Source organism: Phlebotomus papatasi, chromosome 2 (genome assembly GCF_024763615.1).
Source record: "Phlebotomus papatasi isolate M1 chromosome 2, Ppap_2.1, whole genome shotgun sequence".
NCBI classification, from domain to species: Eukaryota; Metazoa; Arthropoda; class Insecta; order Diptera; family Psychodidae; genus Phlebotomus; species Phlebotomus papatasi.
Window position 1 is genome coordinate 111,055,781 of NC_077223.1, and position 25,775 is coordinate 111,081,555.

Here is a 25,775-nt window from a genome sequence, read left to right on the forward strand (position 1 = left end):
ATTGGATTCGGTGACTCTATCGGAGTCCGAAAAAACCAATTAAAATGTGAATTTTTGATATAAAGGGGTATTATTTTATGTTTGTACTAGATAATTGATAAATTTAACACGATAGTACAATATTTTATTTAATTAACTCATAAATTCTACACCCTGTGGTCCAAAAAAATCGTATGTTTGGGCAAAAGTTGGAGATTAAGGAATAATTTTACAGAATATTTTTATTATTAGTATCTTAAATGAAAATTACTATCCATGATAATATTGAGGTCCATCTACGATGTTAAGATAAGGAAATGGTGTCTTAAAGATTTCTTTTTTCACTTTTTTTTAGAAGAGCTCCGGTAGATAATTGTTGAAAATTGTGATACAATTAAAGTTATTAATTAGAATTTATTTTAAAGTTTACTGTGTCTCTTTTAAGTGTTGAGTCTATTGGAGATTGACTCTATCGAGGTCCCACTGTATATTTATTGCTAAAATTGAAAGACAAACCAAAGAGAATATGTATCCAAAAAGTTAATTAAACAAAGATTTTTTTCCTTTTCCTTAAAAGAAAATCGCGAAAAATAGTTAATTTTTGACTCTCTCCTAATAGGCAACCCCCTTAAGCGGGTACCCTGAATTACAAAGGATCGATATTTTTATTTTTGCTTAAATCGATAGATAAACTATATAAGAATATACCAGATTCATTTCATAAGTTAATTTGAAATATTTTCGAAGATAAACGAAAGCAAATGAGCGCCGAGCAGGCTTGCAAACGCTCAGGAGAACATTCGAAATTTTGAATTACGTTTTCTCCGATTTTTCTTATTGTAATGATTTTACCAAATTGGCGGAAAAGATTAAGAAAGAACTCGATTAGTGTCAAAACGAATGCCAATGTGCATCGGTAAATTGTTTTAGAAGGAGCTTTAAAACACGCAAATATTTTCGTGAGGGGAAGGAGTGGACATTCCAATAAAATTCGGCACTATCGCACTCACAGCAAGATTGACAAAAAAAAACGATTTATTCGTATAAGGCATTCTGTAATTCAGGGTTCAAGGGCGCAGCCAGGATTCTTTGTAGTAAAAGGGGGGTCAAAAGAAACCATTCTTCGAATTCAAAGAATATTTTCCCCGAAAATTTACAATTTTTGTTTTTAATTTGAGCTTATTTAAAAATAAATAAAATCCTTAATGGGACTTTTAGGAAAGAAACCTAGGAATTGTTTTTCGCGGAATTGTTTTTCGCGTTCTCATGGATCTCAGTTGTTTTTTTATTGGATGAAATTGAGTTTTAAAATTGGGAATAATGTAGCAAAAAAAAGTTTATAGACCAAAAAGGTTTTTATATACTTTTTCTACTTGAAAAATAAATCCTATGGACTTTTTGAGTGAAAATTTCGATGAAGAAAAATGTGCTTTAATGTGGCAATATTGGCAATATAGTCAATATTGGAATTTATGAAGAATATGAAATGTCCGAAGTTAGAGTATGTGCAAAACCTGAAAGTCTAACCGTGGTATCATACTAGAGAATTTCACATTAAAATTTTAATGTGATTCACATTAATTGTTGCTGATATATGTCCTCATGTGCAATTTTCGTCAAGAGTTTTTAGAAATCGATTCATTTAGTGATAAAAAAAAGTGGTCTCGAGTCACAAAAATTGGTTTAAATAGATTAAAATAGCATAAATACGATTGATAATTAATGAGCAAATTAATGAGAATTGAGCAAATTTTTGAGCAAAATTTGCACATTAAATTTTCATCAGGTACTACTTAATTGCAGTCATTCGGGTAGTTTCTGCGCCGCCATGTGAAGGTCGCGTTAGGACACAATCTCTCGCCCAGAACCTCCTTCTTCTCGCTTAGCGGCTCCTTTTGCACGACATATTTATAAGTAGCGTACAGGAGGAAAACTTCCTCTTCTTCACAAAAATCGCACATTTTCGCTCAAACTACTGAAATGCTTCAAAAACAAAAACACTCATCTGGCAACCCGTGTGCCATCGTGACATTGAGCAATTCTAGCAATGTGTCCTGACTAAATCAGCAATTTAAAGTGGTTCTAGAAGTTTTAATGAGCAACTTTTCACTTTAATTTTAATGTGAAATTTTCTAGTGTGATAACTCCGTAAGATTACTTTCTAAAATTTTACAAAAATAAAATAGAGTTAAGCCATTAATGTTCTTCATAATAAAATCAGGCTGCTAGAAAGAGGACCACTTATTCAATAAATTTCTTTCAAAACTTTCAACTTACAGCTTCATCGTTGGAAGTTTCATCGGAACTGTCAAAAATTTGATCCAGATCCTTGTAGGAAGCCTGAAGACCTTCACTGGTAAAGAGGTTCTCAGTGAGACATTTGACCTCTTTTCCAGCTCCATCACCCACATCGGAAGCCTCCTTTTTGATTTCATGCGCCTGAAGCAGTGGCGAAGCCGCCTCCTCGTCCCCACCCACACTTCCACACCCAGTGGCGCCGACGCTTCCGATCCCACTAGCCGTACTCTTCATCACCTGACCCTCAATTGCCGATGGTGACGCCAAGCCAGTCAGGGTTGATGGTGGAAAATGGGGCTGGGAGGAATATGTTCGTCCCGCATACAAATCATAACTTTGATTTGGTTTTGATTCTTCGTTGGGTTTGTACCGTTTCACTGGATGATTGAGCCTGTGTGGGTGTGCAAATTCATGTTATGTAGTTATCATAAAACAATTAGTTTCCCTCCCTAAAAAAATATCTTCCTGACAATCATTACACATCATTTGATGTTAGAGCCTCTATGATAGTCCAGTGGAAATTATTGTTCAATCCACTGAACCCTGTGGTGACTCTTATTTCTCCCAATTGTTTCCAAACCAACAAAAAAACACCCAAAGAGTGAAAGTGTTTTTTCTTCTCTTCTCTTGAATACACCCACCGCTTTTCCAGTCAATGAACCAACTAACCAACACACACCGGATCAACCAAAATTGCATAATCCCGTAAGATTTACCAACAATACCGCCTCCCTTTTGAAAAAATAAACAATAGTTTGAGTCTCGAAGCGTACAGATGAAATCAAGACGATGTTACACATACATCATTGTATTCAATTGGGAAATAATTGAAGAAAATGAGCAACTTTAGAAATATTAAGAAAATATCTGCATCTTCGCATTAGAAAGGGTTAAATACCAAAAGAAAATTGGAATTATTGCAACTTAAATAAAAATTATTACAATAAATATTTAACTAATTTTACTTTTGTGCTAAATTAGTTGAAATTTAAGCAAAACTTCTCAAAGGCTTGAGAAACTATGCCAGTCCAAAACGTTGCTAGTCCCTGTTTAAACGAGGGTAATAAATAAATTACAGTGCAAGGTAAATAAATTACAGTACATCCCACTATGAGCTAGCATCGATGAATTTTAGAAAAACTGCCCCAATGGTTTGTTTCTGGGATGAAATCTCCCTTTTCTCCTGTTATAATTCGCTTAAGTGTGTCTCGGCTAAAATAGATTACTTGGTAAACTTTTATTTCACTTATTTATTTATTTATTTCAAATGCTGCTTTTGAGTTAGAGGTCTTGAAAGCAAAATTTTGACAAATATAGGTTATACAAGGAATTCAATGTTTGTGTGATAGCGGCCACCGCCGTCTTAGCGTTGGTAACCAACCTCCAGAATAAAACGGTGAAAAACTCTTTCTCAGATTATATGAGCCATCTGCATCATAAGTAAAAATAAGATACGTAAGAAAATCTTATAGGGAACAAAGAAAAAATAAAAACCAGGCTATGATCCCGAAAAGTTTTGGATAAGCTGCCATTTCATGTCCCTAGGAAGTTCATTCCAGAGAATTACTCACTCAATGAAGAGGGAGCAATCTAGTATACGGCTCCGCGATCCTGGCACAACGAGACACGAAGACCTAGCAGACGAATCCGGTTGAACAAATTCCGTTAGGTAACTAGGTTGGAGGAAGTGAAGAACGCGACAAATGAAATCTAGGGGAAAGTACTCACCTTTCGAAGTTCATGCCTTCGAATTATGTGAATTTTCTTTTATTTTTCCTAAGAGACTTACACATTTCTATTAATTATTAGTTAGCTTATCGTCAATTATTGATAATTACGTAATAGTTATGTAGAAATGTCTTAGAAAAGATAAAAAGAAATTTTCATTATTCGAATGCATGAACGTTCGAAGGGTGAGTACTTTCCCCTACTGCTCTGGCCTGCAAGAAGAGTAGCAAAGTGCTCCCCAAAACTCGGCCACAATGCTTTTTTGGAAGATTGAATCATTCGCTGAACAGAGCGACGCAAGGAGCGGTATCTGAGGAGATCATGCTCCTGCCGGGAGCGACGCCACCGTCTGTACCACTTACTTTAGGCAAGATAAGTGACTTAATCTGTTGACTACACACACAGAAAAATGAAAAATTCTTAAACAGAAACACCGAGGAATTTAATTTCAAATCCCATCCAATGAATGTCAATGCCCTAATTCTAAATCCTTGATCATTTAGTTTTAGTTGTAATTTGCAAATCTGTAGACATTTTTCATTTTCCAGCTAATGCCTAACTTAAGTTCCCGATCTCTTCACTTGAAAGAGCTAGGGATTCTAGCCCATTTTTTTCGCTCAGAACTTTTAAACTTAAACGCCTCGGGGATTCACGTCCAATTTAAGTTCCCAGGATCTTATATATTCTTAAATTTAGAGTCAAAATTTTCCTGTGTGCACTGAAGATCACGGAATCTAGGCAACCATGGTTTATCAATGTTTTATCCATGGTTTTATCATGATTTATTTTATTCAAGGTTTATACCGGGTTCACAGTGTGACTGAAGTTCGAAACTCTTCAAAATAAAATAGAAAGTCCGCTAGATTTTCTATTTTAGTCAGGACACACTTGGGGAGATTATAACAGAGAGTGGACATAATTTATCTCAGAAACAAACCACTAGAGGAGGTTTCCCAAGACTCACAGATTCGTACTAAAGTTAGGTTCAGTTCGAAATAAACACGTTCAGGCTTTTCTATATCACACTAAACTAATTTACCCGTAATTTCAAGATACAAATAATTAAGATAAAAAAATCTGTAAACTTACCATGCTTCCCATGTTGAATAATCATAGAGCAATTGGTGTGGCACGTAGTCATCATCAATGATATTTTCATAGTCTTTCGAACAGAGTTGTGGTCTTTTCAGTGATGACACAAAACTATTGCTATTACCACTAATAATTCCACTATTGTTATTACTTAAATTATTACTAGCACTGTTATTAACACTTAAGTTATTGATATTACTATTTATGCTACCACTGTTACTGAGAATATTGTTACTCTTGAGACTGCCTGTTGAGTCAATTTTTTTCACTTGCAGCATCTGCTGCTGCTGCTGCTCACTTAAGTTTGTCATATGCTTGGGTGTTGTCCCAAAGGACGATGTTGTGTGACAATTTGCTGTGCCGGCCACTGTGGCCGCCGTACCCGATGCTGTGCTCATGGACGTCGGTGTTGACACTGTCATATCACCAGATATTGATTGTTGCTGTTGCTGCTGATATGGCGATGCCACGGCTTTGGCATCGTGTTGATCCGTTGGCGTAGCTGCTGGTGTATTTTTGTCCAGGTGCGCCTCACTGGGAGTCGGTGGCTGAACAATGGCGCTCACGGATGACGGTGGATGTGGTGATATGGTTGATAGCATCTGTTTTTATGTCACATCACATTATTATTTGAATAAGCCACAAAAAAAATATAGGCCACGCCCCCGCTAGGAGGTTGGGCTAACCCGGCTAATGAAAATAAAACCTACTAATTCATTCAAAGGCCTATGTAAATGTCACAGATTAAAAAAAAACTTTTGCATATCAAACAATCTTACTGAATGACACAGAAAATTTTTGGGTGGGAACAATGTGTACAAATGGGCGTGGCTTATATGAAGGAATGGCAGTAAAGCAGAAAACAGATTGGGTAGGTTTTGGAAGGACCTCTAATACAAACAAGAAGGTGGACATTTGGCTTGTATTTGCAATCTTTCACTTTTTCAAAATAAATTCTGTAAAGAACGTTGTTTAATTTTTCAAGGGCTGTACATCTTTAGGCCACGCCCTGAATATTTTTTCTTGATTTAAGATATTTTTGGCAATTAATTTCAAATGGGATAACTGTATTGTAGAAGTCAGTTCTTCAATAATTTGATAATAATAAAAAGAAATTTGATAATAATAAAAAGAAGGGGCGTGCCTTTTGTACAGAGCTTTCTCAATTAGAACCAATACTACCCCTCTGCAAATAAAGAAAATGGAAAAATGCTTTTTTGCTTACCTGATCTGCTGATGGAACAGATGTTGGTTGTGACTGTGTTGAATTAGGATGAGGTGATGGTCCCGCACTGCCAGGAGATCCGACGGACGGTATTGGTACAAGAGATTCAGCCAGTGAAGAATGTCTTGGGTATGATGGATGACTCTGCTGTTGATTTCCAGCTCTGCAAATTGTCATTTGTTAAAATTATTCAAATTACCATGGTGACAGTAATAAATTGTATTTGTAAATTTGTAAAATAGGAATAAAGTTAATGTTGCACACCGCTTCCCGTGAATATGAAACGTGTATACTTTTCGTAAAAAAAAAGAGTTATAAAGTAGTGAATGACATTTCCAATTCTATTGTATGAGCGCATTCACTATTTCATTGTTGTTTTTGGCACAATTCTCAATGAAATGAAACAAAAAAAAAACGATAAAACAATATCAACAAATTATTTTACAGGTCATTCGATTAGTTAATATTTGCTTAAAAAATTGTAGAGTAAAAGAAATTACACACAAAATCAGTAAACTTTAATTTTTTTTTTATTAATCCATATTTTGCGGAAAGGTAATATTGAAATTTTTAAGTAAATTATTTTTTAGGCCACGCCTTCCTTTGGTCAAAAATAATAGGCCACGCCCCCTAAAACCATTGCAGGAGATAAATTAAGAATATTGAGGATAACTGGTTCAAATAAAATTAAGCTTATGTCAATTTAGACAGGCATGAGATATAGCAAATCAACAATTCAGATCTCTGTCCAGATTTTCTGGCCACACTCCCTGCAATACTTGCAAGAGGAATCATGAGAATTTCCCAATTAAAAGAAAACTAAGCTTTGTTTTACTGAGCACAATAATTTTCAAATTGTAAACAAAAATACAACTATACTTGGTCGTAATTTTTCAAGGAGGCGTGGCTTAAAATTCAATTGAGAAGATTTTTAGCAAAATAATACCTTCTTGCTAAATATGGGATTTATGTAAAAAAATAACTTATTCATAGGTCATATCTATACAAAAATGTTTGAATAGGAGACAATAGGGTAATTTGGAACCATTTTTAAATTAAAATTTTGAGATTTCCTTTCTGTTGCAGACGTGCATAAAAACTGCGTTAAAGACCTCTACACATTAGGAGCAATTTTTGTCAAAAAACGGTTTTTTTGACGGATGATATTCATTTGATATCATTCAGTCAAGATGATATTCATTTGGCAAAGGTCATGGAACATCAAATAGAAATATGCTTAAAGTATTTCATGAAGACAAGTGCAGTGAATCAATCACATGTGAGTATCCCGCAACATGGAAACCTTGAAATCAAGGAAAAAAAATAATAAAAGAAAATTTTGTGATTTGAAAAAGTTATTTCAACTCTTAAAAAGGCTTATTATAACTCTTTTTCATGTAAACTTTAAGACAAAAAGAGTAAAAGTTACTCTGCAAAAAGTATTAAATTTACAACGAGAAAGATTTAAATTAACATCGATTCGATTTTTTTGAGTGATACGAAGAAAAGCTATTCATTTTTTTCACTCGTCTTTTTGTTTTATAACGTGCTATTTTTTCTTCTTTGCACATCTGAAACCTCTGAAACAGAGTGAGAGGAAATCTCAAATGTTCCAAATTGAAAATGGTTCCAAAATACCCCACTTTACCCTATTTAGTCTCCCAATTTTTCAAAATCTGCTTAATTTGTAATTGTATTTGGAAATTTCTTTTCAATGTGCCAATTTCAAAATATGTGATCATGAAATATTAAATATAATGATCATTAAATGTATAAATGACATGTTATCTATTAAAAAAATATATATAAAAAAGTCCAAATAAAAAAAAATACATGTATTGAGGAGTTAGAGAGAAGAAAAAAATAGAATGTTTAACTATTTAAAAATAAAACACAGCCAATAGAAAGCATGCATAAATATAAAACAAGTACATAATAAAATGTAAAATATACAATTTTACCAACAATACAGAAAACATTAAAGAAAAATACGCAAACATCTCTAATATTACCATCAAAGATACACCAATATTAGTGTATTTAAATATAAAGTACATTCCTATTTAGTCGTGAAAGTAATTCAAATGCAATTAATAATATTGTGTTTTTTTTTCATCTGCTGTAAATGATGTTGTAGAGAGAGGGGATAAAGATGATTCAGCCAATATATTTCTTCATCTTGGACACCAAAAGCCAAAAGCGTCAAAAGCATTGTAAAACTAGCATCCCCTTTCTGCCATTAAATTTTCCGTATTAATTCATTTAATTTCTTTTGTTTTTCTGTGAAATTTAACAGAAGAAGAAATAATGTCTCACTGAAATCAATTTTCAATAGCACTAAATTTTGCTTTATGATTTTTTTTTTGTTCTGTGCTGATTGTATTCTATCTTTTAACAAATCTTTCGTTCTCGTATTATGATGAACGAGAAGGAATAGAGACACAAATAGGGAAGTTTTCAGAAAGTTGTGAATGAGCGGAGAAGAAAAAAACAAAAAAAAACAATGCTATTTACAGTCTCCTTTTCTCTCATCATCATCATCATCCTTTTCCAACTCGAGACAAATTAATGTATGCATGTTGTTATATATATATATTTTTAATGATGACGTTGAACAGAGAGAAATCAAACAGAAAAGAAAAGCAGAGTAAAATTAAAATGCAGATGAGCACTTCTTAACAATGCCGTAACTTAAAAACCATCTCTAACTTGTTATGAGTTAATATTGAATATCTTAAATAGGTCCGTCCAAAAACAATTTTAAGGCAAAGTCTTAAAGTCTTAATAGTTTTCTTACCGTTCAAAACCCTTACCATTATTTAAAAGTATCTTAAAGGTATATCGCATCAATTCGCATAAAATCAATTTATTAAAATAGGCCACGCCCCCTATAAGACTTAGGGTAAGACGAGGTTATTTGGAATCATGTTCGTTTTGGAATTTTGAAATTATTCCCAATTTTTCAGATGGTCGAAGAGAAAAGGAAAACCATGAAGAAGTACAAGACTTGTTGTTTTTGTTATCTACAGGTCTCTACACATTGGGAGTAATTTTTGTCAAAAATTGCATTTTTGACAGAATTATGACGTTTTCATCACAAAGCAATTTTGACGAAAATTCCTTCCAACGTATAGACGTCTTAAAACTCTTATAAAATCTCACAGTTTCAAATTAAACATGATTCCAAATTACCCCATCTTACCCTATATTCCTTACGTTGAGTAATAACTTTCCCGGTTTGATAGTTTTCTTCAGTTGAGGTTTATACTGTACCCATTGTACCCATTGGTTCCGTTCAGCAATAATAACCTTTCAGAGATACAAAGCCACTCCAAAGCCAAGTCAAACCTATTCAAAAATCTACCAGACGCCTTAAGTACAAGTACAAGCCTAAAGTGCTCGCCGTTTTAGCGTTGGTTGTTCTTCCATTTCGAATTTCGATATTCCATTTTTTAATGTTAATTTTACACCTTTTTAAGGGTAAAATTTACATGAAAAAGGGTAATTTTAACCCAAAATACACCTAAAAAGCATAATATTTACACTGATTTCGGATCAATACTTCAGGGTAAAATAAACATTTCCGGAATGTTATTTTAACTTTTTCGGATTTCTCTCAGTGATCACCTTACCTTAAAATTCGTTGGAAGTTCGAAAATTTGAACCGATGAATAGCACAAAAAAGTATATAAATTTACGAAAAAGACATTTATTTTAACGACACTGAAATTCAAACATTCTTTCTTCCTGAAATACAAACTTTTACGCACTGTTGTGTACGTTCTTGACAATTGAGCTGTTAGTAATACCGAAATTCGAAATAGAAGAAGAGCCAAAGCCGCCAGTGCCAAAACGGCAAATGTACCCTTGCACTTTAGAATTCTGGTCAATTTTCGAATATATTTGGCTTGGTTTTAAAGTGGCTTTGCCCCTTTAAACGGTTTTTACTGATCAGAACCTTTGTTGCCCTTTTCCTTGTCTTTGTTACCACGTAAGACATTTTTACATCAGCGCCCCGTGCCCATACCTAAGCAAAAGTTCCTCAGAGAGCAACAAAAGAAACCACGCCCACTTGTGTTTATATTTCCACACAAATTTTAAAAGTTTTCCCAACCGTTTTGTAAAATTTCAATAAGGCAAAGACAAATGCAAATTCATGCGAAAACCAATTTTAAATACCAAATTCTTTTGGGGGCGTGGCCTATTTTTCCATTTTCATATTTTCAAGTGATCCATTATTGGTTATTTGTAACCTTTAACAAGGTGATTTAAATAAATATTTGACGGCATAGTCAAAAACTTATGAGTGACGTCTCTCTCTCGTATCTTATCTAAATAAATTAACCTAAGAGTGGTATTGATGTGGATGCTGGTGGAAAGAGTGGATGTTTTTTGTTGTTTAGCTTGCAAAAAAAAAAATGGAAGTTGGATGATGATGATGAACTGACTTAATTTGAGGGGCTTCACGGGACAAACCTTTGACTGGCTGGTGTGGAAGTGACGGAAGCGGAAGCATCTTTGCCGCCGCTGTTTAGGGCAGATGAGCCGGCATTTGTTACAGTGGCGCCCGTCGGGGACGACGACGACGACGGCGTTGTGACTGAGGACGACGTCATGAATGGTAGTGTTGATCCAGGTAGACAACCACCAGATCCATGTAACATTACCGAATTGGGTCGCCGATGGAAGAGAACTCGATTCAGGCGAGCTCCTTTATCCGTTCGACCACTCGATTTACTAGATGTCGACGATCGTCCAGTCATTTTTCTACACCTGAAAGCCAATTTGGCCCATGCTTCAGTGTAGTGTCTTCTAATTCTCATATCAACTAACGCACAAATCTATGATCTCATATTAAATCAAGTGCATAAAGTTGAAATGTATAGAGACACGTAATGTTAAAAATATTCAATTGGGCCAAAAGAATGCTTTTCATCAAAGCCACTTGGATGAAAAGTATTCTGCTGTCGAGGATTATTATTTCATTGATCCAAGTGAAGGACTTTATACAGTGATTTCAGTCATTTTAAAGAGTTTACCACTTAAGCGTATACTTCGGGAGAGAAAATCATATACAAATAACCAGATTAAGCACACTGCCAATAGGTTTTCTCCCGAGTTAAACTGGAATACTTTTGTTTTGAGAAAGAAGTATTTCTACCAGGAATATTGAATAGCTTCGAGGGTTTTAGTGAGTAAAAACGGAGAACAATTGAAGGGATAAAATTGGACGAATTGTTCCCTTTAAAAGATTATTAAAATTATCAAGAAGGGCTGGAAATTGACAAAGGTCTTCTACCATTTAAACCTTATTTTCTTGAAAATAAATAAATTTCTATTATTTTTGTTTATTTGTTTTAAAATCTAGCCTATATAACCCATTAAAAAGTGTCGGCCTGATAACATTTAGTATCGTTTAACTGATATATTTAAGTTTTATCCACTTGATTTAATATGAGGTTATACATTTGGGCGTAAACTCTACATTGGTCTCTTTTTCTCTCATTTGATTCAAGGGAAAATTTTTAGCTACATACACAATATGTAATGTGTATATAAAATAAAGTATCAATTTAATATGAACACAGAGAGAAAGAGATCGAGAGATAGAGAGAGATATAAATTCATACTATATAATTTCATTCTTCTCTCTGTGCTTTTTTTTCATACACATTTTCTCTATACATTTTTTTCCTTATACTTAAATTGTATATGTCGCGTGAGAAAAGTCCCATCATTCCCTTGATACTTTTGAATACATTACGACAGCAAAGTGAGAAAAAAGAATTTACACACTTTATTGCAATTCTTCTGCTTTGCAAAAATTTCAAAAACACAATATTATTTACGAAAAAAAAATACTTTTCTGTCTTTCTCGCAATGAGCATTGAAATATTTGATTTTTTTTGTGAACCAATAGCACAAATCCAATTTAAGTTTTTATAATTTTTTTTTAAATTCACAATTAATAAACATTTTATAGTTATTTTGTGATTTGAGTTCTTTCCCAATTTTATCATTATTTGGGTTTATTCATTCACGAAAATAATTTTTGTTTTGCGCTCCTATTCCAGGCGAAAAACTCATTTTAATCGCCTTTTGATGAAAGAAATATGTTTATTGACTATTAATGCCCAACGCACAATAACTTTTGTTTTGTAAACATGTTTTTGACATTTCAATAAGAGTGAATGAAACGGAAATTTAGTTATCTCGTTTTCTCTCATAGGAAATTTTGAAAACATATTTACAAACAAAAGTTATTGTGCGTTGGGCATAAAGCACAACGTACAATAACCTTTGTTTTGTAAACATGTTTTCGAAATTTCCTATAAGAGTGAGCGAGATGACTAGATGTAGATTTCATTCACTCTCACTGAAATGCCAAAACATGTTTACAAAATATTAATACTGTGTGCCAGCAATTATGCCTAACTCACAATAACTTTTGTTTTGTAAATATATTTTTAAAATTATTTATGAGAATGAGCGAGATGACTAGATCAAGATTTCACTCACTCTCATTGAAAACGTCAAAAACATATTTACAAAACAAAAGTTATTGTGCGCTAGGCATAATGCTCAACGCACAATAACTTTTGTTTTTTAACATGGTTGACATTTCAATGGTAGTGGATGAAAATTACATCTAGTCATCTCGCTCACTCTCATAGGAAGCTTCAAAAACATGTTCAGAAAACAAAAATTATGTTGCATACCCTGTAGCTGATTGGCCGTAAGGTTTGACTTTAGAAGAAAAGTCCGTGGAATTTATCCGCTATTTTTCCAAGTGAGCTTCCATGGAAAACCCGCCATTACGGTGCATGGAATTTCGCGGAGATCCTCCCTTTTTTTCTCGTAGATATCCTTTAAATAATATCCTGGGAATTTGCTGCTTTAAGTAACTCATTAAATATCCCAAGCATCCCAAGTGAAAATTTCCGATATTTTTCCGACCAGGACTCCATGGAATGGAAGGTAAGAATTCCGCACCTGTGTTTTCACCGTAACGCTGTAATTCTTGCGAGCAACAATACAATGGTAACAATATACTCAACACTAAAGTAGAACAACTAAGTGTTTGTTTGATAAATGAACAATCTTCAAGTTCCAAGTTGCTCATTAAATCAATTGAATCCTCCATTTTGGTTTTCCTTTGTATAAATTATTTATAAAAATTTTACTCAAGTTTTAATCAATTTTAAGGATTATTTTGAAGAAAAGAGATGGTAAAGCGTCCCAGCTCTGCGGACTACTCGAGCTCACGAGATAGAGCTTTCCGTGAACTAGTTTTTCGCATGATCTTTTAGTGCTTACTGGTCTAGTAGAGATCAAATTGATTCATGAATCACAAAAGCATTTTAAAATAAAAAAAAACCTTGACTTTCAAACTAACGAAGCAATTTTCTAAATAAACCAGAAAATCATGATTTTAGAGGGTACGGATGGGAGTCTGGGGCATATAAAAATTATAATAATAATCCTTGGGTCGAATTATGCGAAGGTCTTCCGAAGACCCAATGTTCGCATCTCTTACTGTTTCGTCTCTAAATGGGCAACAAGTTTATGGACAGAAAAAAAGGATATTAAAAAAAATAGTCATTTACGGATACTTAACCGATTCATTACCCAAAAAGTCCAATGCATTTGACCGATGCAATTGGATTGGAAATTTCAATACATTTCCCAAAAAGTCCAATTTTAACCAATTCAATTGAAAAATAGACTCTCGGATAACTTTTTCCTTCAAAAATTCAAGATGGCGAAGCTTTTAGTTCATAGGTATATTTGGACGAAATGTTCGCCTGGACCACCTCTAAAACATATCCATAATAAAAAATAATGTAGAAGCCGTTTTCGAAATAAACCAAAAAACATGGTTTTGGATGGGATTGATCGCCTGGAGATATTGTTTTTTATTGGGGGTCACCGAAGACCGGAACTTGATATCTTTTACGGTTTAAGCTCCAGGACGGTAACAAGTTCAAAAAAAGTCGATTAACTGCTCTCTCTCTCTCTTTGAGTTCGAGCAGTAAAATGCAAAGAATATTTTGAAAAAGTCATGAAATTATATAATTTTAATCCAGGGAAGTCTTAAAGGATATTGTATGGAAAATTCCGCGGATTATTTCTTGAATATAAACAGAATTTTTCCTAATTTGTAAAGGACTAAACTGCCGATTATATCGCTGATAATCTATATAGGGAAAGACTGGTCCGAATATGCATAGAAACTCGTGGAACTGAGCTTATTTTTAGCGGTAAAATCTGCGGAAATTGCAGAACAGACAACTAGAAATCTAGAGGAATTTCCGCGGCCATTGGCTATAGGGTAGAGCATTGTAATTCAAATTAAACCAACTATTAAAAAAAGCATTGTGAAAATACTAATTTTAGAGCGCATCATCGGGAAGAATAATTTATTTTTATTTCGAATGTCAAACGATTTAATACTGCAGGTAGTCAAATAAAACACAAAACAATAAAAGACCTTTCAAAACAGCCTAATTTAGAACTTTTACCTCAACAAAGCCCTTTCTTCTGACTTTATCAAAAATTAACCCTATGCTTTTATTTGAACGACAAATAAATTTTAAACCTAAAAAGATTTTTCTTTATAATAGCAAATGTATTAAGGATCAAGGAAGAAGTTTATATTTATAAAAAAAATACTTGTTCATTTACTACTCACAGAAAAAAACAACAGTCAAACGTGCAAGCTAAATGATGCAATCTATTATAAAAAAATATATATATTTATAATTTTTATAATACTAAAATATGCATAACAATTATTTCCGAGCTAGTGCGGAAAAGTGAGTGAAAATAAAAAAAATTAAATAAATATCTATTAGAGGTAAAATACATATTAAAATCATGTGAGAAATTTAGCGTTCTAAATCCTTCTCAAAAATTACATTATTCATATAATATTTGACATTATTATATTAATTCGAATAAAGCTGGCAGGGGTAAGGGAAAATTAAGTAATTCACAGAGTTATTTTTTCTCTCTGTCCTAAAAGTCAAATACATTGATACTTTCTTAAACACGAGAGCGGGTGTCATTATTAAGTTTTTTGGACAAAACATTACACTATGCAACAATTATAAATTGGTTTTTTTTAACGCTTGAATTCTCCTAGTATTTATATGTTTGGTTAGGATTAATCACTTGTCAAAATACATGTAATTTTAAGGGATAACATCTGCCAAACCGATTAAAATTAATGTTTTTTTTGTGATTTTTTTTTTGTTATTTTGCTAATGATTCGATCAATGTAAAGTTGAAAAAAACAAAAATATTTTTATTTCTGTTTCGAATACAGAATGGCCGCGCAAAATGCGCGGATTTTTCGTAAATTTGTTTTTGAGGGATTCTGCAGCTAGCAGCAGAACTCGAGTAATTTTTATCCGATTGATTTGAAATTTTCAGGATAGTTTTGCTTTGATAGATTCACTAGAGAAACTCATAGTCACACAGTCACTAAAAATTTACAAAAACATTGATTTTGAGCGTTCTGGTAGATGTTACCCCTTAATTTTCTTTTACCCTGTAAACTAGGCAAACAATCGTTGTAAATTTTCACTACTGAATTCTACTAAACTGATTTAATTTTTCGCTGAGAACAAATTACTGGTCTTTAAATGGCATTTCCAACTCTTTAGAACTAATGAACTTTGAGAACCAACAACAGAGGCGCTGTAGTCTCAAATATGCCACAAAAGGGGATTAAATCGAATTTCACCGGTTTCGGACACTATAGCAATTTAAAGATCTTTACTTTCTTTAAAAAAAAAATAAAGAATTAAATGAGTTCAATAGAATAATAACCTGGAAAAAATTGTTTTGCCTAGATCACAGGCGTAAATCGAAATGTCAAAATTTTAACGATTTTTCCGTTCAAGAGTCCAAATTCAAAATTATCGTTGCATAGTGAATAAAATAAATAAAGGAAAAGAAGGCACAAAAAGTTAGAGAAAATTTTGAAAAAAAAAAAAAAACAAAATTGTAAAAAAAAAAATAAACTTACCGAAGACAAGTGCAGGATGCCTTCTGAGTTGGATCTGTAAAGGTCCAACTTGGACCTGAAATTCCCACGTCACTATTGCCATTTCCACCATTTGATGGTGGTGTTGCACCTACTTCTCCAGGCTCCTGCTTTATCGTAATCCCACCGGAAGATCCTGGTGCATTTCCACCTCCAGCACCTGTGGATCCATTGCTGCTGCTGCTGTTGCTACTGCTGCTGCTGCTACTGCTGCTACTACCACTCGGTGAAGTGGATGAAATTGGCACAATATTGCTACAAGTGGATGTGGTACTTGTAACCGATCCACCTGTGACACTCTGTGCCAATGGATTGGTGATACAATCCTGCCAGACACGTTCTGGCAGCACCGTTGCCACAGATGGTGCCAGGTGCATACTGAGAGGATTCCCCAAGTCATTGTGACTGAATCCCATATCCGGCAGAGAATGCGATATGTTTTCACTCTCAACACTATTTGGTGACACTAAACCTTGATGTGCCGTCGTCATTAAACATTTCTCAACATTACCACCATTCATTAGCCCTCCTTGAGTTCCTCCCGTTGACACCACCTTCCCCGGAACCAATGTATTCTCATCGATATCCGTGACTAGGACATATTTCGATGGGTAACGTAACTTTATTCCGCCTTTGCAGAAAAACGAAAAAAAAATTCAAGCATGAGCTTTATTCCCGCAAATCCTTTGAGAAATTTCAAATCAGGACAATAGAAGAAACTGGGGCATTTTCATACAGGATAAGCTTAACGGGTCTAATATTTTAAAAATTTAAAACCAAGGTAATAGAACCGAATTTGTTGGGGACACTTTTCTGTGTTTTGACTTTGAAGCAGTTACTACTTTTGCCTTTCCTTTACTTTTGTATCTTCTATGGGTCGAAAACAAATGTTTTCCAATTTTGACTCAACATAATTCAATCAGGGATTGAACCGGAGCCTCTGCTTCACTAAACCCCATTTTGTCTAATGAACTACTTAATTTTTTTTTAATTTTCGGATTTGTTTTGGATTAGTGCCAACAAAAATCCCGAATGAATGGAAATCCGAAATCTGACAAAATTCCCAAAATGTCAAAATGACAAAGAGCCAAAATTCCGAATAAGACAAAAACCTGAATGAGTTAAAATCGTGAAAAGCCAAAATACGGAAGACACAAAAAATCCAAAATGTGTCGAAATTCCGAATTAGCCACTCTCGAAAAGTAAAAATCCCGAATGGATCAAAATCCTGAAAAGCCAAAATACTGAATTGGCTAAAATTCCGAAAAATCCAAATTCCGAATAGATAAAAATCCCGAATGCATCGGAATCCCGAATGGGTCGAAATCCGGAAAAGTTAAGTACATGAAAAGCCGTAATCCCGAAACGTGAAATTCACAAAGAGACAAGATTTCGAATCGATCAAAATCCTGAATAGGTCAATGTTCCGAAAAGTCAAAATCCCGAATGGATCGACATCCCGAAAAGTCACAATGCTAAAAAGGCCAAAATTCAGAAAAGTCCAAATTCCGAATAGATAGAAATCCTGAATGGGTCGAAATACGGAAAAGTTAAAATCATGAAAAGCTGTAATCCCGAAACGCGAAATTCTCAAAGAGACAAAATATCGAATTGAGCAAAATTCTGATTAGGCCAAAGTTTCGAAAAGTCAAAATCCCAAAAGGATCGACAACCCGAGAAAAAGCCAAAATGATAAAAAGATCAAAATTATGAAAAGTCAAAATTTCGAAAAGAGAAAATCCTGATTGGAACAAAATCTCGAATGTATCGAAATCCTAAATGGGCCAAAACTCTGAAAAGTCTAAATTCAGAATTAGCCAAAATTCCGAAAAGCCAAAATCCTGAGTAAACTAAAATCTCGAATGGACAAAAAGTCGAAATCCCGAATGGCATCTAACATCTCGCGACTTCAATTTTGTCAATTTTTTGATTATTTTCTGGTATTTATGAACTAGTTCAAAACGATAGTAGACCGCCAGGTATATAAGCATTATGTGAAAAAGGTAATTTACGGTGATCTATACCTCGTCAGCATTCCTCTAATCTAAGACGTTTTGCTATCTTTTTTTATTATTAATTTGATCTCTCGAAACTAAATATGAAATTGTCGTAACTGAAGATGAATTTAATATCATTATGGAGATTTTAGAAAATTAATTAGTGCACAATGGGGTAGTTTCACGCATGTATTACTTTCGAAAATAAAGATTTTTAGGACGAAAAATATTTAGAAATTGTCCTATATATTTTCAGATAGTCAATACTCAAAAGAAAGTAACGGAATGAAATTTTATTTGAATATGGTGCATATTCGTTTAGCGAAACAGTCCTGAAAAAAGTTTACTTGTGTGAAACTACCCTATAAGACCCTAAAATGAAATATTTCTAATTAATTCGATCGAAATTTTGTTGTAGGACAAACGATGGAAGATATTGATTTCTGGTTTTCAATGACCCCCACCCTCCTCAAGTCAATTACCTTGAGTTTTTTCCCCTTATCCTCTTTTTCAAGAGTCAAAATTTATGTATGAATTTGCCCCAATCTCCTGTACTGAAACCCAATCTACTTTGTTAGGCATTTGAAAAACATTATTCAACTCCTGCAAAGTGGATTAAACTTCCGATATAAGGTTAATGGAGAGTATAGGAAAATAATCTTACCTGATACAACTTCAACCATCAACGGAAGATCAGAATTATCCTTGCCATTTGTATTGAGTGGATAGAAAGCGCACCAGTCATCGAGAGCTTTCTGGGTGACAGGATCCATTGAGCCAGATCTAAAAGTCTGCCCCGTCAAGGTCGCCGACAGTCCAAACGGTGCCAGGATGACGGGCTTCGGACGCACCTCGACGCTGCCGCCACCATTTGCCGTCTGCTGCGCCTCTGCAATATATTCTGGCGTCAGACGGCGCACTGCCGGATGCTCTCGAAGATCCATCGAAGCACATACTGTACTGTCGCCGTGAACGAAGAATGCAAATGAAAAGGACAGGTGATGGGAGCTACAAGCAAGAAAATAATACCAAAAAAAAACATTAAATACAATGATCAGAAAATTCAGGTAAAACTTTAAGAAATCATTTAAGAAATTGTATATAGTTATCTTAAAAAAAAATTCAATAGTTATTCTGAGATTGTTTATATTCACACAATAAATCTCATTTATTGTATGTAGTATTAACAATACATTACCCTTGATTGAAGGGGTTGTGCAAAAGCAGTAAATTGCATACATTTCCAGAAGCATCAAATAAAATTCTACCTCATATAAATTTTATGTCTTTATCGTTAGTAGATGGCAATAATTTCTCGTATTCAACAAGTTGTAATTTAACACGTGTTGAAAAATCACCCAAACAACCCATTAACACTACTAATTCATTTATACAATAATTTTTGTTACTTGAATCTCTTCCAGAATTCTATTTATATTTTTCATCTATATACTTTGATTGAACAATCATATGAAAATTAAACTCACAAATTCTCATAAACTTTCTTTTTTATTATTATTCATTTCTCCCAGTAAAGAATGTCTTGTAATAAAGACGTGGTAAAGCATTTCAGTTTTACGAAATATTCGAACACGAACTCACTAAACTTCAAAGGTCTTTTGAGTTTTAAAGTCATGTTGGTTCAAACTTCAAACCCTTTTATTCGATATTGAAGGTTATGTTAAAGTTTAATTCAGGTTATATACGACTAAACCTAAAAAAATATATTGCAAAGAAAATCCTGAAAAAGGATTAAAAACAATTTTATAAGTTTAATAGCATTCGCAATTTTTAAAAATCGACTATCTATTTCTTCAAGAATTAAACAAACATTTTAGAAACATTTAAAATAGATGTGTTATTTTTTTGAGGTTAGAATTTAATACAAATAAAATTTTAAGAACTTTTAAATTAGTTTTTTTCGGGCTTGATCAAGATTTATTTAACAGTGGATGAATGAGAGATTATATCACACAAAATACGTTTTGAATTTTTAGGTTAGAATTGACATAACCTAAAATTTATCGACTTTACTTGTTGTCTAAAATTAGGCCTGAGTGTATTAGCACCAATCTCCATTTTTCGAGCTGATCCCTAAGTCGATCGCTGTGTCCATTTTGGACTTTAGAAGCTATACCTCAAAAGTACTTTAGCATCACTTCCTGTTGACCGGTTATCAACCGCTTTAACCCGATTCATAAATCACTCGAGATTTCCCAAATCAGAGGGCAAATTATTGAAATCGTACTCGCACCCGTTAGCTCTTTAGTGGCCGAGAGAAATCCACTCGCACACCCTGTAGATTCGTGAGTACGGTCAGCAAGTACTTCGTATTATAAAGAAGTAATTACAAAAGGCTTTGAATCTGCCGGGTGTGCGAGTGGATTTCTCACGGCATCTAAAAAGCTGACGGGTGCAAGTACGATTTCAATAATTTGCCCTCAGTTTTAAGAGTACAGTAGACTCTCACTCAATCGGCTCTTTTCCAATCGAACGAAAAATTTTGTTGACAATTTTCACGTTTAATTATGAAGCTAATTTGTTAAAATTAGCTGTAGTTCTTCTTATTTTATCGTGATTCTTTATAATTGATGGCTTTTTGTGGAACTTACAAAGGCTTTGATGCCCAAATCTATCGATAAATCGGATGACATTTTGCCCCAAATGCCCAATTGAGAGAGAGTCTACTGTAATAGAATTGATTTTCGGACGAAAATTACTTACCGGTCCATAAACGGTTCATAACCGATTTGAACCGATTTTTAAATCATTTAAAACATTGCCCAAAATAAACCTCAGAAGTAAAATAATTGAATTGTTGATAAAAATTATTTTTTCGGATATGAACCGGTTCAAAATCTATTGGAACCGGTACCGGGATTCCGGTAAGGAATTGAAATATCGTGGGATTATATATACTGCTTTGGCTATGGAGTTTGAGCAGTAAAATAGCTTCTTATGACCAACGCACAATAACTTTTGTTTGTAAGCATGTTTTCAAAATTTCCCATGAGAATGAGCGAGATGACTAGATCTATGTTTCATTCACTCTCATTTAAAAGTCAATAACATGTTTACAAAACAAAAGTTATTGTGCGTTGGGCATTAGGCAATAAGGAATAACCTTTTGTAAAATAAACTTCTCAATAAAGTTAAGCCCCTGTAATATTGAATAAGAACAGTACATTCTCTGTAGAAATTTGAGCAGTAATACATTGTTAAAAATGTGATGAAGTGAACGACAATTTGATTCATTGATTGTAAATAAGAATCAACTGCAGAGACTTCATCTGTTTTTCTGTAGGAACATCATTAGAGAAAATTATCAAATTGAAATCACTAAAAGTAATTGAATAAATGATATATCATTCAATCAGCAATTTCATTTCGATTATGTTCCAATAAAGTGAGAGCAATAGTTTATAATTATGACTCTCTGTTAAAAAGATATAAAATTTTAAAAGGTAAAAGGAAAAGGTAAAAAATTAAATTGTTCCAATACTGATTCATATGAGGTAAAAAAAATGTTCCATCGTATTACGTTATGTACACATTAAAGATCATTGCTATGTATAATGGTAAATTCACCTTTTGCCTGATGCTCGGTCGCCACCCGAACACGGCTGAACAAACCACCTGCCAAGGCGGACAACATCTCGCGACAGAAGACTCCTGAAAGAAGCAACAAGAAAAAGATATGTTGACAAATGATGCCGATCAAAGTGCCTCCGGGAACCAAATATTGTCCATGGCATGGAAGAAGTACTTTTGTCACCAAGCTAATCGACATATATATGCAATTCATTGCTCACCTTTCAATGAGATTATGTAACGCTTTGAAGAGTAGAGAACGGCATTCATAAGATAAGGCGCTTTCCCACGATCCTTGTTCACTGCCTTCTGCAAAGATAACAACAAAAAAATCCAATTGGTATTTTTTAAAGCTTTTTTTTTTGTAAAGAAATCACAGTGCTCTAAATAAAACAAGACAATACAGAAAAAGAAAAAAATGGATATCGACGAATTTGGTGATCTCGGTGTACAAGAAGATTTCGTTGAAGATGTTCCGAAATTCTACCATCTAATATTTTATATCCTAAGTGTTCTATCATCTATTATTGCACTGATGATAATAGCAACAATTCTTTCAACACAACAGGTGAAAGCTTTTGACTACTAACTTGTTTCACGTCTTGGGATACTTAATTCTTCAAATTGTTATTGGAGCCAATGCAAAGAAACTTCAACCATCATTTCCCTCCTACATCCAAAGAATGATTAGACTTCAGGAACATCATGTTTGCGTAATGCTTGGATATGTCAATGAAGTCCTGGCATTTTACATCTTCTACATGACCTGCCTCATTTCCAATGAACGATTCAATTGCATTTTCGAGTATCACCGATATCATCGTATGGAGAGGGGAGGAGCGTAAGATATTCCCCATAATTTATTATATTTTTTTTCTACATATTTTAACAAAAATCTAAATACTTTACTATTCCTCAGTATTTTTGGACGCATCTTTATTAGTGTCATGCTGTCAATTGCAATACCACTTGGTCCATTTGTTGCTGCCAGATATACGGACTATCAAACAGGTTTATGCTTCATCGATTGGACACAATCACGTCCTTTTGGTGTACTCGTTATCCTCATGTTTATTTTTCCATGGATTTGTCGAAGTATTTACATCGGTTGGAAAATTATTTACTGGAAATTACGGACTCATTGGTGTAATCCAAGGATTCCATCAATTCGCTACAAAAAACTCTGGCTACCCGCCATTACAAACCTCAAGGATCCTCTCAATACATTTTACATTATGATCTCTATAAAATTCATACTAATGTGGACAACTACTGTGATAGACTTCATAATGGACATAGTATATGGAGATATAAACTTCTACGTAGACCGGAATGAAGTATTTCTTTTCATTAAAATCTACAGTGCAGTACCCCATTTACTACTTATTCTCTACTTTGATAGACGATACATGCTAATATTTCAGAAGAATCAGTTAGATGATTGAAATGATTTTTCAAATCAAATTTTAAGAAGAAAAAATATGCTTAAATTATGTTTCAAGTTTAGCTGTTCAGCTTTGTGTACACATGTATTACAATAAAAGCCAGTGATGTGACAAGTCTTTAAATTATGCTTTTAATTTCAATTATCCCAAAGTAGTAATAATTGGAGCGATAAGAAATAAAAATTTGGAAATCTTCCTCTTGGACATTTTTTTAGTACATGACTGTTCTCAAGTGCTTCGACATGATTAACTTTCCCTTGTTACGACTATTTGGTGGTTTTAGAACACGACGATAACTTGCGAAAACAGTTGCGAAACTTTTCGATACTATCGACTGTCAATTCTGAAAACTTTAAACGATAGTTGCACTTCCTGTAACCAATATAGATGTTTAGCAACAGCTTCATTCTTTTAAGAATGTTTCAATGAATGGCCCAACAATCCGTAAAAAGTCAACATTCACTTAATCTAACAGATATAGATTTATCGATACTGTCGATTCGATAGTATCGAAAAGTTATCCTTCCACCCAAGTCGAGACAGAAACAAACACAAGGAAAAGCCTATGACGCAGAAATACTTGAGAACAGTCATGTACTAAAAAAAATGTTCAAGACAAAGTTTTCCACTTCTCATTTTTATTTGGAATTGCACCATAATTCACATGATCAGATCCAGAATTATTGTGCTATTCTAATGAAAAATGAAAAGGGGAAATCTTTCCAATGAACATTTTTTTTTAGTACATGACTATCCTCAAGTGCTTCTGCGTAATTCTGCGTAAACTTTTCTTTCAGTTGGTTCCTGTTACGACTATGTGGTGGTTTTAGAACACTGGGAGAACTTGGGAAAAATAATTGTGACATATGAGAACAGCCATGTACTAAAAACATATCAGTGTAATAGCACCATATGTCAATTTAAACCTACTTTTGTGCCCTAAGTATTTGTTTTCAATAATTAATAAAATAAATTCTAAATATTACGTAATTTAAGCACAAAGGTAAGCCGAGAACTCAGACGAGTATGAGAATGATGAGAATAGTCATGTACTCAAAAATAACGTTCAGTGGGGAGCGGGGAATTCTCTAATATGACAATGCCATATGAGAAATTTTCGTGATGAATTCGGAAGCAGGGAAACATTATACAGTGCAGTAAGAATCAAATAGCTATTACAAGAAGTTCTATGAAGCTTCTAGTAATAGATTTAGATCAGATTTTTGGCTAATTCTTCCGAATTTATGGCGTAAAAAAATTTCATATGACATTGTCACACTATAAAATAAACATTATAAAATAAAAGACTAATAAGATAAAAGTTTTTCAAGTACAAAAGTTCAGGGGGTTCAGGAGAACACATTTCTGAACCAAAATAAGCGAATTTGGGTTCGTTGGAAAGGTCTTGAAATTCTTGATAAGTCTACACATCATTTTTTGGAAAATATTGACTTCATCATTCATTACATAATCCGGTTTAAGACAAACCGGTTAACATAATGAATAACAGAGTGGAAGGAAACATTCGAACTAGAGCCTATGATTCCTTTTTCCGTATTGAATTACGCTTTCCTTTCAAAACATTTTAAATTATTGTTTAACAGCAATATCAAGCGCAACCTTGAATAGTAAAAATCAAACACAGATATTTGACTTATCAATATATATATATTTGAAGCAAGAAAGCTCCGAGTCCCAAAGTTTAATTGTATAATATATAAACCTGCCTGTATAGCGCTTCATTACAGTCATCTACTTAACCAATACGTGATAAAAAAAAGAAACAATAAAAATATTTCACCCACATGTTTAAATTGGAAAGTTTGGGGTCGTCGTGTGCCAAGTGGACAGTATCTTATGTAGTGTATGTAGTAGATACAAATAAACGTGCGCGCGATCATAGATGTGGAAAAATATACAATTTTTTCTTCCACTGCTTCCACTACTTGATGATATCTAAGTGAGACTTCTTCTAAAATAACACACACACACACAACCTGAATACTCATCAGCCTGAGTTTTACCTGAATATCATGATATATCATACAAGGGGAAGGTGGTTGACCGAGAAATCATTGATTCTTTGCATTACATACTATTTTAGTGTTTTTGAAATTTGACATGTACCAAATTTAAGACTTTGTAATGATTTTTTTTAAAATAACTTTTGAATTAAGAAAAAAAATGAGAAAAAGTAATATAGGTTGCACAACAGACCTACACATTAAAACAGTAAACACATTCACGCGCAATATCCTTCAGAATATGCCAATATTCTTTTGATGGTCAGTTGTTATTTATATACGGAACCAAACAACTACAGAATGTGTGTACAATGAAAAGGGAAAATTAAAAATTTAAATAGGTGT

At 33.6% G+C, this 25,775-nt stretch overlaps 1 protein-coding gene across 2 annotated transcripts in view; it reads right to left on the minus strand.

Moving 5' to 3' along the window:
- Nucleotides 1-25,775, minus strand: part of LOC129800855 (mediator of RNA polymerase II transcription subunit 13) — a 73,560-nt gene that overhangs the window by 19,088 nt on the left and 28,697 nt on the right. The window contains exons 3-10 of one of the 2 annotated variants that reach the window (XM_055845556.1): nucleotides 22,183-22,270; nucleotides 21,959-22,042; nucleotides 19,035-19,378; nucleotides 16,356-17,004; nucleotides 10,799-11,095; nucleotides 6,323-6,485; nucleotides 5,095-5,699; nucleotides 2,257-2,668 (exon numbers count right to left, since the gene is read on the minus strand). In XM_055845556.1, the coding sequence (XP_055701531.1) occupies nucleotides 2,257-2,668; nucleotides 5,095-5,699; nucleotides 6,323-6,485; nucleotides 10,799-11,095; nucleotides 16,356-17,004; nucleotides 19,035-19,378; nucleotides 21,959-22,042; nucleotides 22,183-22,270 (2,642 nt within the window). The remainder of the gene's footprint in view (nucleotides 1-2,256; nucleotides 2,669-5,094; nucleotides 5,700-6,322; nucleotides 6,486-10,798; nucleotides 11,096-16,355; nucleotides 17,005-19,034; nucleotides 19,379-21,958; nucleotides 22,043-22,182; nucleotides 22,271-25,775) is intronic. The other variant, XM_055845557.1, reaches the window with a different exon arrangement.